Source organism: Tupaia chinensis, unplaced genomic scaffold (assembly GCF_000334495.1).
Source record: "Tupaia chinensis unplaced genomic scaffold, TupChi_1.0 Scaffold139218_1, whole genome shotgun sequence".
NCBI lineage: Eukaryota > Metazoa > Chordata > Mammalia > Scandentia > Tupaiidae > Tupaia > Tupaia belangeri.
In genome coordinates, this window is record NW_006199107.1 from 771,256 (window position 1) to 783,416 (window position 12,161).

Here is a 12,161-nt window from a genome sequence, read left to right on the forward strand (position 1 = left end):
CACGCGCCCTATAGCAAAAAAACCTCTCAAAAAAAAAAAAAAAAAAAGAAAAAAAAAGAAAATAACTCACTATTGTCTATTTGATGCCAGCTACTATGGTTGAAATTCTCTATACCCACTTGCTTTAAACAAACATTTTTTTAACTTTGCTGGATAGTGCATGTGCTTGCCAGAGAGACAGAGATAGAGAGAGAGAGAGAATGTGAGAAAGCATTCTCCCATGGAGGATAGTCATGCCACAATCCCTTCTCCTCCATTTCTCCTTTTTTTCAAGAATTTGGGCACTGACACACAGGCACCCAGCATATTTTTCAGGTCTGGTACTCAAACTGTGCAGCAGGCCATGTGGGATCCAGTCACCTTAACCACAGTGCCAGCTGTTGGCCCTCTGCACTTACTTTTTTACAACAATGAAGTAGGAACAATTAACTTCAAGTTTTTCTTTTTTTCCCTTATTCAGATTTTAGATTCACCTTAGGCCTTTGTTACTAAACCTGTTTTCCAATTTTATTTGTAGGTAGCTCTTTATTACTCTTTTCTTCTCAGTTCAAGTCAGACATTTATTTAATGTCTTCCCATACAAGACATTATCCTAGGCATTGAAAGAGTAGGAGACCCCAAGAATGGGATTGACACAGTTCCTTCTGATGAAGAGATGATAGTTGAGTTCTAGTAAAGTCGCTCATACCTGAGGAAGTTGGTGTTTGTCAGTGACACTAAACAGGACTAGCTTTAAATGGCACTCATAGCATCAGGTTTTCATTTTTAAATTTAAATAGTTTAATTTTTCTCTACTATAAAATTAGCTTGATTGTTTATATTATGAAAAACCTGGTAAATACAGAAAAGTGGGGGGACCAGCAGTTGGTGTAATGGCTATGTCGCTGGACTCCCGTGTAGTCGACCACGGTTTGAGTCCTGGACCTGGTGGCTTAAACTCATGCCAGGCACATGTGCGTGCATGCCCAAGATCCCAAGAGGAGAATGGAGGAGAAGAGATTGCAGAGTGGCCATCCCACCTGGGGGGTGATTTCTTGCTTTCTGTCTCTCTGGATAATCACTCATCACCCAAAGATAATCCCTTTTGTCATCTTGGTGATTTTTTTACAGTCTTTTTTTTGGGGGGTGGGGCCTGTATTTAAAATAACCGAAATGTTACCCTATCATGTGACAGTAGTGTTTTGCATCCCTATTTTTCAGTTAGCATTTTAAAATAAGTAAGCATTTATGAAATATTCAATATGTGCCAGATACTTTTATTGAATCATAGTATTATTATTTGACTTATGTAACTCCATACGATAGACAATAAAATATAGCTCAATTAGGTGGTTTGTTCAGCTTCATAAATTTCAATCCAGTTCTCTTGAATTTCTGCCAGAATTAATATTTATAGATTTCAAAAAAAAAATGCCAGAAAGCATGTGTGCTCACCAGAGAGAGAGAGATACAGAGAGGTGGGAAGAAAGCACTTCTCAATCTCTTCTCTTTCATTTCTACATTCTATCAGGACTTTGGGTACACGCACAGGTGCCTCACATGTTTTTACAGCTTCCTAGGTAGTTTTGAACCACAGTCGTCCATATGAGATCTGGCTCCCTTAACTATGAGACTACAGGGCTGGCCCTACAAATCCTTTGCATTTGTATATAAATATTTAATAGCTACTACAATCATTAGATTTCCAATTTTATCAAATGTTACTACTTTAGCTCCTCCACCCTCATGACCTAACTTGAGCTAATTCAACCTAAGATGACCCAAACCCAACCCAGCTGACCCAAACTTACCCAGTACAATGACTACCATATGGGTTGCCTTCTTTTCCCGAAGTGGCACTGCCCGAGGTTGCAGGGGCCCCAGCTTCAGGGAGGTTGACAACCTGCCATTACTGAGTTTTCGAACTTCTAAGCTAAGCTTGGGTGCCATGTTTGGGCTCAGGGAGTTCCGAGTCCTCTTCTCCCTTTTCAACTCTCCTTCTCCTTCTTGGAAGCCTGGTCGCCTGAAGGCAGTATCCTGGCAGATGCTGTAATAGCGCTTGAGCTCCAGGTGTGTCCGGCCAGTAGAAAGGGGCTGCAGATGTGACAAGAGCGGGTCCTGACATTTCTGGGGATATTGCTTATCTTCTGAATGTTCCTTGAAGGGAAAAAGAGTGCAAGGAAGGAAGAAGAAACCATTACTGTGCGGAGCCTACAGAGAGAGCCTCTGAGAGTGTAGTGGATCCATGGAAATGAAATCTGCTTCTGACTCTACAACTACAAAACACCTAGCACATATAGAACATCTGATAAACACTAGAATCCCTTGAGGAAGGTAGCATAGGACTATAGTCTGACTTTTTAAAATAAGAATGACCAGGCTATACAGAAGGACATGTTAAGTGACACCACTGGGATGTAAGCAGCAAAATTTGGAATGAGGGAAACTCTACAAGACAAATGACTGTTTCTTCAATAATAAATTGTAACAACAACAACAACAACATTTACCAGTTGCAGAGTTATGACTGTATTTGACTTTTGATTGAAACAACTCAACTGTAAAAAATTTATCAGACAATTGGGGAAATTGGACATTAATTGGATATTTAATGACATTAGGGAACTATAATCATCATCAAAAAATATCAGGTATCAAAAGTTTATTAGATAGCATGTTTTAGTGTGATGTGGCATTGTAGTTATGAGTTTTATGAGAGTCTGAATTCTTTGGAGGATCTAACAGAAACAATTTCAGTTGAAATAATATGTTATTTGGAATTTGCTTCATAGCAATGAAATGGGGGTGTGTGAATGTATGTGGGCGTCTGGATGAAATCAGACTGGCCATGGTTGATAGTTGCTGAAGCTGGCTGATGGCAACTTCAGGGTTTATCATATTTGTCTTTCTACATTTTTAGTTTTGAATTTTTCTATAATAGAAATTTAAAAAAAGAAAAAGGAAGAAACCCAGGATTTTTATCTTAGTTTTCCTACTTAGTAGGTGAATCCCTGGGAGACTTAATTTAAAATCTTTGAACTTCATATGAAACACAGAAAAGAAACTAGGAAAAATGGGTTTGGTGAATACCCTCTGAGAGTAGAAAACTGAAGACGTGTGGATTTTTCTCTGATATTTGGGGGAGAATGTCCCCAACATCTGAATTTCTTTCTATGTTTGAACAATCAGACCCTTGAGTCATTCTTGAATAGGTGGCAGGACTCCCCAAAAGCCATATTCACTCCGCATCCCCCTGCCTCCCTAGCAGCAAGAGCTCTGGCACATGAACCGAGCACAGCCAATTGAAGATTCACACTTGAGACTTTAAACTGAAAATAGCAAAAAAGGGAGACTTCAAATTCATCTAGCAGTGGTGACATTCAATCGCATGACCTTGGTCTACTAATCAGATTATTCCTTAGGCATAAATAGCATCTTCCTGAAACTGTTCTCAGCCCTCTCACTGAAGCTGTGAGTTACCCAACAACTTTTCAGTCAATTCCCTTTCTATGTAAGTTAATTTGCGTCAGCAACCAAAATCCCTCACTCCTCTCTCCTTAGTTCAGGGAATCACAGTCATTCAGATACATGGTGCTGACACGTTTTACACAGAAACACTGTTGAATGAGTGGATAAATGGGTGAATATAAGGGATTTTTTTTTTTTTGGAGAGGTTTTTGCTATAGGGTGCATGCACTCGCCAGACAGAGAGAGACAGAGAGACAGAAAGCGAGAAATCACCTCCCAGGGGGCATGGCCACGCCGCAATCCCTTCTCCTCCATTCTCCTCTCGGGATCTTGGGCACACATGCACATGTGCCTGGCGTGAGTTTTAAGCCACCGGGTCCGGGACGCGAACCACGGTTGATGACGTAGGAGTCCAGTGACATAGCCATTACACTAACTGCTGGTCCCGAATGTAAGAAATTTTCAGAGTGAGTTAGTGTTTTTAAAACTGTGCTTGGGAACCAGCAGTTAGCGTAATGGCTATGTCGCTGGACTCCCACGTAGTCGACCGCGGTTCGCGTCTCGGACCCGGGGGCTTAAATCTCACGCCGGGCACGTGTGCGTGCGTGCCCAAGATCCCGAGAGGAGAATGGAGGAGAAGGGATTGCGGCGTGACCATCCCCCCTGGGGGGTGATTTCTCGCTTTCTGTCTCTATGTCTCTCTCTGTCTGTCTGGCGAGCGCACGCGCCCTGTAGCGAAAACCTCTCCAAAAAAAAAAAACAAAAAAAAAAAAACTGTGCTTCACAGAGATATTCTGGGAGAACATATTTGAAAATATTTTTGGTCTTCATTTTGATGGGATTTTGTAATAATTAATATAAGCATATTCTTTTTATCAGAATGACCATTTACAACCAAGATTATGTTTATGATTAAGCTGGCATCTGTTGACGGTCTCAAGATGACAAAGTTTAACTCCTAGTACATTATTTTTAGAACTAGGAGACTGGGGACAAATTCTTGGGAGTGCCTATGAAATCTCAGATTTGAGAACACTGATCTAGTATATACCTTGTTTCCATTTTATAAAATGTGGAAATTCAGTCCTACAAGAGGAAAGCGATTCTTCCAAGGTTATATATTTGTGAAAGTATTTTTTAGCTCTTTCTACAAATTCTGATCTCTACCTCTCTGATGGACATGAAGAAACACTAGATCCCTCTGGGTCTGGCTGGCAGAGTCCTCCACTCCTGGGTGGCAGGGCAGAGCCTAATTCTCCACACTCTTGACAATACCAAAAATAGACCCCAAATATTTTCAAATATGTTCTCCCAGAATACCTCTATGAAGCACAGTTTTAAAAGCACTAACTCACTTTGAGAATCCCTTGCATTCACCCATTTATCCACTCATTCAACAGTGTTTCTGTGTAAAACGTGTCAGCACCGTGTATCTGAATGACTGTGATTCCCTGAACTAAGGAGAGAGGAGTGAGGGATTTTGATTGCTGACGCTAATTAACTTACATAGGAAGGGAATTGACTGAAAAGTTGTAGGGTAGCTTGTCTTTCCAGTCTCTCCTTGGTAGTCATCAGTTTCCCTCTTTTGGTCTCTGACCCTTCCCAGATCTTACCTGCCATAGGCAACTGTAAGTCACTTTTCTATCATTCATCATTTATAGCCTGTGTAAAAAGTGGTTGATTGGGACCAGCAAATTATGTAATGGTTACATTGCTGGACTTCCACATAGTTGACTGCAGTTTGAGTTCTGGACCCAGTGGCTTAAAACTCATGCAAGGCACATGTGCGTGTGTGTGTATCCAGGATCCCAAGAGGAGAATGGAGGAGAAGGGATTGTGGTGTGGCCATTGCCCTCTCCTGGTGGGGGGCAGGGGATTCCCCACTTTCTGTCTCTCTGGTGAGCGCACATGCCCTACAGCAAAAATCTCACACTCTAAAAAAAAAAAAATAAGTGGCTAATTATACAAAGATTCGACAAAGTTCAGACCTTCATCAATATGGGTTCTTGAAGTTTTATTCCTATTGTGGAATTCAGGGAAAGGAAGATTGGTCTTATATTTGACATCTCTAGCCTTCATTCTGCAGGCAGGAAAAGCAGGGTTGGCTTGAACTGAAGGACCAGGCTCAGCGGGACCATGAGGTAGTCTTGTCTTGTTTTCCCCACATTCAGCAAATGGAAGAGTGACACTCTTCTTTCTCTCCTTTTCTTGGTTCTGCCCACATGTGTTTCATGGACACCCTGTCCCCGCTGTTGCTCTGGATGGCATATTCACACCACATCCAAGAGTCACGGGCTCCAGGTATCGAGATTCAGGTCATTAGCCGTATTAATACTGTTTGCGAAATCTTAACCTTAAGCTTACATCAGGCAGAATCTCAGATCTTGTCCTGTATTATTGACATATCTATGGAACTGGGGATTGGTTCCTCTTAGAGGTGGGAGTGGAATCAAGATAAGCAAGCATCTTGGGAGAAAATCTCTTACTCTTTTTCACAACCAAAGACACATATTACTCACCATTTTTCCTGTGTCATCTGATGAAAATCTGGCCCTTATTGAAAACTGCCGAATGGGGTGCAGCCGCAGACAGGAAGACTATAGCAGATTGAAGGAGAAACAATCACCTGGGGGTTAAGCTGTTCATACTTGTGACGTGTTGTATGTAGCCATGTAGCAGGATAATGATGTGCATACAAAGTGCTCATATCCTCATCCTTGAGTCCTGACCTCTTATTTCGTAGGGACCAATAGTCCTGCCCACCCACGCTTCGGGCCTTCAACTTTGAGATCCGACCTTAACTCAGGTAGTTAAAGGTTAATCTAGACGCCTGACTTACATCTGTCTTCAAGATCAAACTCAATTCTTACTCTTATGAAGCCCTTTCCTTAGCACACTGGTCTTTCTCTTAGAGCCTCCACAGCTCTTCATATTTAAGAACTTAATTGTCTAGCAAACGTCCCATTCAGTTTTGGGCTGTTCATTAACTTTGGGTGAAGGTGTGCTTTAGTTGTCTTCTAGATTCTATGCTCCATGAAAGCAGACAGTTACATAATGTCCCGACTGTCCCTTCCCTGGTAGATCGCAAGTAATCATTATTCATTCATTTAGGTTTAAAATGTACAGTGGGTACAGTCCTATGTGCCAGGAACTGGGGTGGGCAGAATTTAAAGCCTAGGCAATTAGAAGGTCAGTACTGAGTCAATGACCTTCCTTTTCAGAGCCTAGAAAGATCCAATATGTTGGGCCAGTTCCATGGCCTAGTGGGTTAAGGGATTCAGATCCCACGTGGTCAACAGTGAAGTTCAAATTCCAACCCTGGAGGCTTGAGAAACATGCTGGGTGTGTATGTGTGTGTGCCCCAAATCACAACAGAATAGAGAAGGGAAGAGAATAGAGAAGGGAGGAGAAGAGATTGCAGTGTGACCACACCTCATTGGGGGTGCTTTCTCTCTGTCCCTGTCTCTCTCTCATAAGTGCACATGCCCTCTGACAAATGACCCAATATAATGCATCATCAGCACCCCATTCCATCAGCTGGTCAAGGCTTTGATATGAGAACAGATTTGGTGTAGATAGATAGATAGATAGATATACATAAAAGGCATTGATTCCAGCTATTCTTGGAATAAGCCAGTTCTGGAACCCATCAGCAGTGTACCCTACAGCTGCCACACTCAATGCTCAAACCCTGTGGGACACCCCAGTTGCTAGCCATTTGGGGGAAATGAAATACTTTGAAGAGAAGCAGAACAATCCCAGAAATACTCTGGTCATCTTGCCAAGTAAAAGTGAGCTCTAGAGAAGCCCATCAATGCACTCTTGGGATTGGATTTCCTACTTTCAAACAGAACCAATAGTGGCAGATTAGAAAGTAATCATTGGTGGGGGGGGCGGCAGGTGGTGGGTGGTGAAGGGTGCTGGACTCCCACATGGCCGACTGTAGTTCGAGTCCTAGTCCTGGCAGCTTGCTTTCTCACTTTCATTTCTCTTTTTCTCACTGTGTCCCTCTCTGGTCAAGTTAAAATGAATATATAAATAAATAAAGTTAAATAAAATAATTTTTTAAAAAAGAAAAGAAGCATCAGATCTGTGTCTCCAATCTGTCTGTACAGGCAAAATCATGCCCTGCTGGACCAGGCTGGAGGCCAGGGGTTGGATATTTTTTTCCCTCTGTCCTCGGCAGGGTGCTTACTTGCTGGGGGAAGCCAGGCCTGACACTGAGGCACTGACTGTTCTGTCGAGTGAGGATCCGTTTCCGTCTTCTCTGTCTCAGCACCACATAGATCCTGGCGTAGACCAGAACAGTCACTCCAAAGGGCAGGTAGAAGGACACCACAGAAGAGTAGATGACAAAATCAGGATTGGAGATAGAACAGACACTGGGGTCCCCTGTGGGCGAGAGAAGGGGAGAAAGCAGTTTGCCAAGCATCCGAGCCAGGAGGGAGCAGAAAACACGGCCTCATATCACACATGGTGCCTCCACCTCCTCATGCACATGGCGTGGGGGAGGGTGCCGACACTCACGTTGTCAGCTCCTAAAGGGTGGGATGTCTAATTCATCTTTGTGTTGCTCACAGTTCATTTAAAAAGAAAATGTACCAACGATTATGTGCCAGACATTGCTCTGCACGGAGCCTGTGAAGATGAATAAGATACTACGTCTGCCCTTGGAGGAGCAGAGTCTAGACAAACAGATGATCCCTTCCATATGATGTGGTAAGTGTCACCTAGAGGGACGCAGCCTGGGAGGCTGTCACAGAGCAATAGGGCAGTGGCTCCTAGAGAGCTGCAGTCCCCCCAAAAGGGCCTGCTGGTGTGGAGGCATTAAAGGATTGTTGGAATGTAATGAAAGGAAGAGGCTTTTTTGCTGAGAGTGCCAAGTCTTCCATTTTGAATCTGGGATGCAGGGAAGATGATGACTCAATGCACAACAGGGATTCGATTTTTCAGGAAATCCTAGGTACTGGTCAGGGGTATAATGGGAAGAAGGCTGACGAGGACATTGTTGCTGTGGAGAATGTACATTCGGAGGGATCCTGTTCTTGCTTTGTGGATGGAAATGTTCCTGCTACTCTGCCTTAGGACGCCCCTTTGCCTGTTTAATGAATAGATGTTGAGATTACTCCAGTATCCAGGATGGGACCTGAAACTTGTCCCATCTTGTAAGGAAAAAAGGAAGCAAACTAACATCTTGCAGGTGATATGTCACGGGCTCTGTACATTTGTACTATCATTATGGCAACATTATGAGAGGCCATTACTGTCTACATATGGATGAGCAGATTAAAGCTCAGAGAGGTTCCCTAAGTGGCTCAAGTTTGCACAGCCTAAAAGATACACTAGAGGAGTGTATCTAGCTAGTGCAACTCTAAAGCCAATGTTCTGTCTGTAATTTTGATGCTCTGCCTCCCTCTAGCACTGTGACATGGCACACTCATGACTTGTCTAGCACTGTCAGCAGCAACTATTAGCACACCCAGCCCATCTTCACCAAGAGCTGGAGATTCTCCACGCCAATATCTGGTTTAGAAGATGTAGCTCAGCTGTGAGCTGGTGGGGAGAGGGCAACAGCCACGTGGCCCCCTTACTTTGCTTTTTGATCTTCTAAGGTAGGTAGAAGCCAGACAACCCTGGGTGTGAGAACCCCAATCTGTCACTTATTAGCTGTGATCTTGAGCATATTTCTTAACTATCTCAAGCCTCAGTGTCATTACCTGTCTTTTGTAGTGGCTGTGAGAATTAATGATAATAATTGGCAATTATTTTTATTATTTATTTATTATGATGTACCTCTTGTGAACTCTTCAAACTTAAGTGGAAAGGTAATATTTAGAAGAGAAATTTGGAGAGACTTTCAGGGAACAATATTCATGGGGGAAGGAAGGGAACAGCAGCTAAGAACTAAAATAAAAAGAAGAGCTCAGTGCTCAGTGAGGCATTGCAATGACAATGCTGCCACCAGAATCTTTATAAGCTGCTCCTAGGTTCTCTGGTTCTCTTGGGGACAGCGTATAATTCAGGCAAGACTTATCTCATCTTGGCGAATACAGTGTCATCATTCTTAAGAAATAGTTCATAGGCTCTGGGCAGTGGTCACTCATTGGCACTTTCTGATATTATGGAGTGATAGGAGAAGGAGAAGGGAGGGCATGGCAGCGGGTGGTCTTTCTAAATCTCTTTGGATCCAAATCGACAGTAATCAGCCTCTCTCCTGAAACCAGCCCTTCTGTTGTCAACATCTGAGCATGATTTAAAAGCCTCCTATAAGGGAAGTAACTCAGCACATTTTGGCTATAAGGGGCCAGAAAGGTGGTGGACCACTTTCCCACGATGCATCTTGTTTCCATTCTTAGTGTGCCTGAGGAGGTCTCATTTGTTCTTCCACATATACTCTCTACTCTGCCTGGATTCTGGGAAGTTGACCTCTAAATTCTTTATTTGAATGACTACTTTTTAAAAGTTGAGGTCAGGGGGCTGCATAGTGGGTGTAGCAGTAACACAATGCTCCGCAAGGCTGACCCACATGGGAAGGCTCCGGGCTTTTGTCCAGAGACATCCTTGGACATACCGAGTGCACATGCCCGTGGTCCAGGGCTAGCTGAAGCTGGAGAGGGATGATGGCATGGGGCCTCTGCTGGGGATGCCTGTATCTCTGCCTCTCTGTCTCTCTCCTTCTCTGTCTCTTTCACTTATAGAAGTGAAACTAAACCTAATAAAAACACCTCATTTGAGAAGTGAGTATAGTATAGATCACGTGTGCACATGTGTGTATGCACACACATGATCACACACATGCATTTTGTTTTGAGCAATATCTTTCAAGAATATTAGAGTTTGTTTCTGTGAAGGGATGAGGAAACTAGCAATCTGGGGTAGGAGGAAGACCTCCGTACACGTATGTATGTATCTCACCATACTTCATAAGTGGTTTATCATGTGTCAGTATGAAAGAAATACAGAAAGTGTATATGAACGAAAAGGAGAGAGATCAGCAGATGGCATGGTGGTTAAGGCACTGGACACTCAAACATGGCTGACCATGGTTTGAATCTTGGACCTGGTGGCTTGCTTTCTCACTTTCCCCATCTCTCTTTCTCTCATCAAATTAAAATAAAATGAATGAATAAACAAAATCAAAATAGATAATTCCTAAAAATAATTAGTTAAAAAAAAGGAAAAGGAGAGAGAAGAGAGGGCACAGAGTTTTTTCCAGGGTCACTGACCAACAAAGTCCCTCAACACAATCACTGAATTTGCATTGTCACCCCTTTCTTCCTCCCCATCTTAGTAAGTTGCTGCCTTCTCTCAGATCCAACTATGCAGCTCTTCCCAGAATTCCTTGTGCTACTACATCTGTGAAGGCATAGCAGGCAGTGTGAAACTAGGGGTGAGTGACAATGAGTAAAGGCCCTGTCCCGGCATTGAGCAGGTGTGTCCTGTCGGCAGAGCAGAACGAGGCACCACCCAGGAGCAATTCTGAAACCTTTGACCATTGTGCACAACCACTGAAACACTTATTAGCTGGAGGATAATGGGCAAGGTCAGGCTAGGGGAGGGTTACTCCTCATTTTCTGAGACTGGAAATGTTTACCCCAACTAATCTCAACTTCCATGGGCTAGCCTTGGAGACTGAGCCCCACAGTGATATAAACAGCAAGGTCAAAAGCAGGTTGATTTGAAAGATTCATGAACTTCCAACTCATTGAAGGATTTGACTTCAACTTGATTCCCAAGACAGGAGACACTGATGAACCTGATTTTAGGATAGGCCTATTATTCTTTCTACTTTGTGCTTCTATTATTCTTTTAACTCTCTGAGTAACAAAGCTCTCCCTGGACCCAGTGTTCTGAAAGCCAAGTAAAGTGTTCTATTGCTCAAATCAAATAAATAGCGCTCTTCCATTTCCTTTTTTTCAAAGAAAAATCAGGTCAACTGATAGGTTTTTTTTTTTCTTTTAAGTTTTTCTTCCCTTGAAGGTTTCTTAAGCCCCTGTCACAAGCTAATGCTTATTCATTCTAGAATTTTTTAAATAACACAATAGCTACCTGATTTAACAGAAATTTAAATATTAGCCATTTTTCTTATCTGTGAAATGAAAGGATTGGGCTAGACATTCAGGGGCCTGTAGGTTTCCTTTAGCACCCACACACCATGCCCCACTGTCACTGGGCCTGTTGATGATGTGACATTTGTCTGAATGCTGGGCCCTTGCTGAGAACTAGGACAACACTGGCCAGTGAGGCCCCCAGCCTTGGAACTCTGTCGCCCACGACCTTGCTTTAGATAGCCCTATCCTCAGAGAATAGCAGCAACTCCAAGTTGGAGGAGACTGAAGCACAGCTGTTCTTTGTCTTGTGTTTTCTGTTTGTCTGTTGGTTTGTTTGTTTGTTTTTAAGAGAGATTTTTACTATAGTGCACTTGTGCTTGCTTGAGAGACAGAGAGAGGCAGAGAGAAAGCAAGAAGTCACCTCCCTAGGGGTGATGGTCACACTGCAATCCCTTCTCCTCCACTCTCCTCTCGGGATTTTAGGCATGCACACACAGAGGCCTGGTGTGAGTTTTAAGTTGTCGGATCTGGGACTTGAGCCGTGGTCGAATATGTGGGAGTCCAGGGATGTAACCATTACATCATCTGCTGGTCCTTGTCTTTTTTTTTTTTTTAACAAATTATTTATTTAATTTTATTTATTCATTCATTCATTTTAATTTG

The 12,161-nt window shown here is 42.9% G+C and overlaps 1 protein-coding gene across 3 annotated transcripts in view; it reads right to left on the minus strand.

Annotated features, from left to right (window-relative positions):
* The window catches only part of DRD3 (dopamine receptor D3), a 46,228-nt gene that overhangs the window by 814 nt on the left and 33,253 nt on the right, over positions 1-12,161 (minus strand). Inside the window, exons 4-6 of one of the 3 annotated variants that reach the window (XM_014592984.1) lie at positions 7,643-7,839; positions 1,938-2,073; positions 1,791-1,838 (exon numbers count right to left, since the gene is read on the minus strand). In XM_014592984.1, the coding sequence (XP_014448470.1) occupies positions 1,791-1,838; positions 1,938-2,073; positions 7,643-7,839 (381 nt within the window). Of the gene's footprint in view, positions 1-1,790; positions 2,137-5,966; positions 6,045-7,642; positions 7,840-12,161 lie in introns of all 3 variants that reach the window. The other 2 variants (XM_027765656.1, XM_014592983.1) reach the window with 2 other exon arrangements.